Source organism: Dipodomys ordii, unplaced genomic scaffold (assembly GCF_000151885.1).
Source record: "Dipodomys ordii isolate 6190 unplaced genomic scaffold, Dord_2.0 Scaffold52, whole genome shotgun sequence".
Classification (NCBI taxonomy): domain Eukaryota; kingdom Metazoa; phylum Chordata; class Mammalia; order Rodentia; family Heteromyidae; genus Dipodomys; species Dipodomys ordii.
The window spans coordinates 11,949,340-11,950,560 of record NW_012267268.1 but is presented as its reverse complement, the minus strand read 5'-3'; the positions used below and the strand labels follow the sequence as shown (position 1 = coordinate 11,950,560).

The 1,221-nt window shown below is 47.8% G+C and overlaps 1 protein-coding gene across 1 annotated transcript in view; it reads right to left on the bottom strand.

Annotated features, from left to right (window-relative positions):
• Window positions 1-256: 256 nt before the first annotated feature.
• Gypc (glycophorin C (Gerbich blood group)) overlaps window positions 257-1,221 on the bottom strand; it is a 33,060-nt gene continuing 32,095 nt past the window's right edge. Inside the window, exon 3 of the mRNA XM_013020742.1 lies at window positions 257-1,025. Coding sequence (XP_012876196.1) covers window positions 829-1,025 — 197 coding nt within the window. The 3' untranslated portion in view covers window positions 257-828. The remainder of the gene's footprint in view (window positions 1,026-1,221) is intronic.

Below are 1,221 nucleotides of genomic sequence, written 5' to 3'. Positions count from 1 at the left end.
AGTTGTTTTAATACAGCACATCAGAAACCAGCCCTTTAGCCAGTTCCCTGACCACTGGGACAATGTGTTTCCTTATATTTGATTTGGATAGCTGGTGTATATGTGTGTGTGGGGAAATGATGCTGGACACACACACACAATCATACATTCATGCATACACATCTATGTACATACATGTATGCACACATACCACTACCAGACAGTTTCAACCCCATGCACATATACTTTGTCAGAGGACTCAGAATCACACCAGGGAAAAGCCAGAATTGGTTAGCATTTATCGTTCCTCAGACAATTAGAGTAGTGTGGGTTTGACATGGAATGCTTGGTTACATTTCAGATTTATTTCCAATCGTTTTAAGCTGGATCAATGGGAGACAAAGGTACCTTTCAGCTCTGGCACCTGCTGTTTTCCCCCAAATGTCAAGGACTGACATTTGATGTCATTATCCCCAGTCAGCAGATGGATGTCTCACTTTCTTATATATACCCACCCCTCTCACACTTGGAAGGCTTCTCATGCTGGTAAGATGACACTTGAAGGCCCAGAAAGACCTAAATGTCAGACTTTCTTTCTCCTTTTTTTTCACAGTACAAAGGCACATTTCCTGGGGTAGCTGCTGTTCCCCTGGGTCCCCTGGACAGACCCCTATAACATGCATCCTCCCCTTTCTTCCTGGCAGGCACCCAATGTTCTCTAAGGCAAATCTTAGGAAGAGCCAGTGCCCTTGAGAGCTCCCTGGTGGTTCTGGAAAGGGTGGTAGGTGTTGGGGCCTTTCCAATCCCACAGCTGGAGGACGCATTCGGGGAGGAAAGGTCTGCTGTCCTTCAGATGAAGTACTCCTTCCTGCTGTTGTCACCAGCTTCTTGGAGGGCAGGGTCACTCTGCAGGGCCATGTCTGCACTCTCTGCAAACTCTGTGCCTTTGGCCTCATTGGTGTGGTAGGTCCCCTTGTGCCGGTACAGGTAGCGAAGCATGACAAGGAGGAGGCAGACCAGGACAAAAGCCACAGCAGTAATCACAGCTTCAGGAGGTAAGAAATGCATGAGTCAGCCTAGAGTACGTGCCATGTGACCTCGGGCAAGGGTTAAGACTCCATAGGGGCCTTACCAGAACATATATACTGCTATATCTACTGCCGGTCTAAACCAACTTCTTCCTTCCTTCCTTCCTTCCTTCCTTCCTTCCTTCCTTCCTTCCTTCCTTCCTTCCTTCCTTCC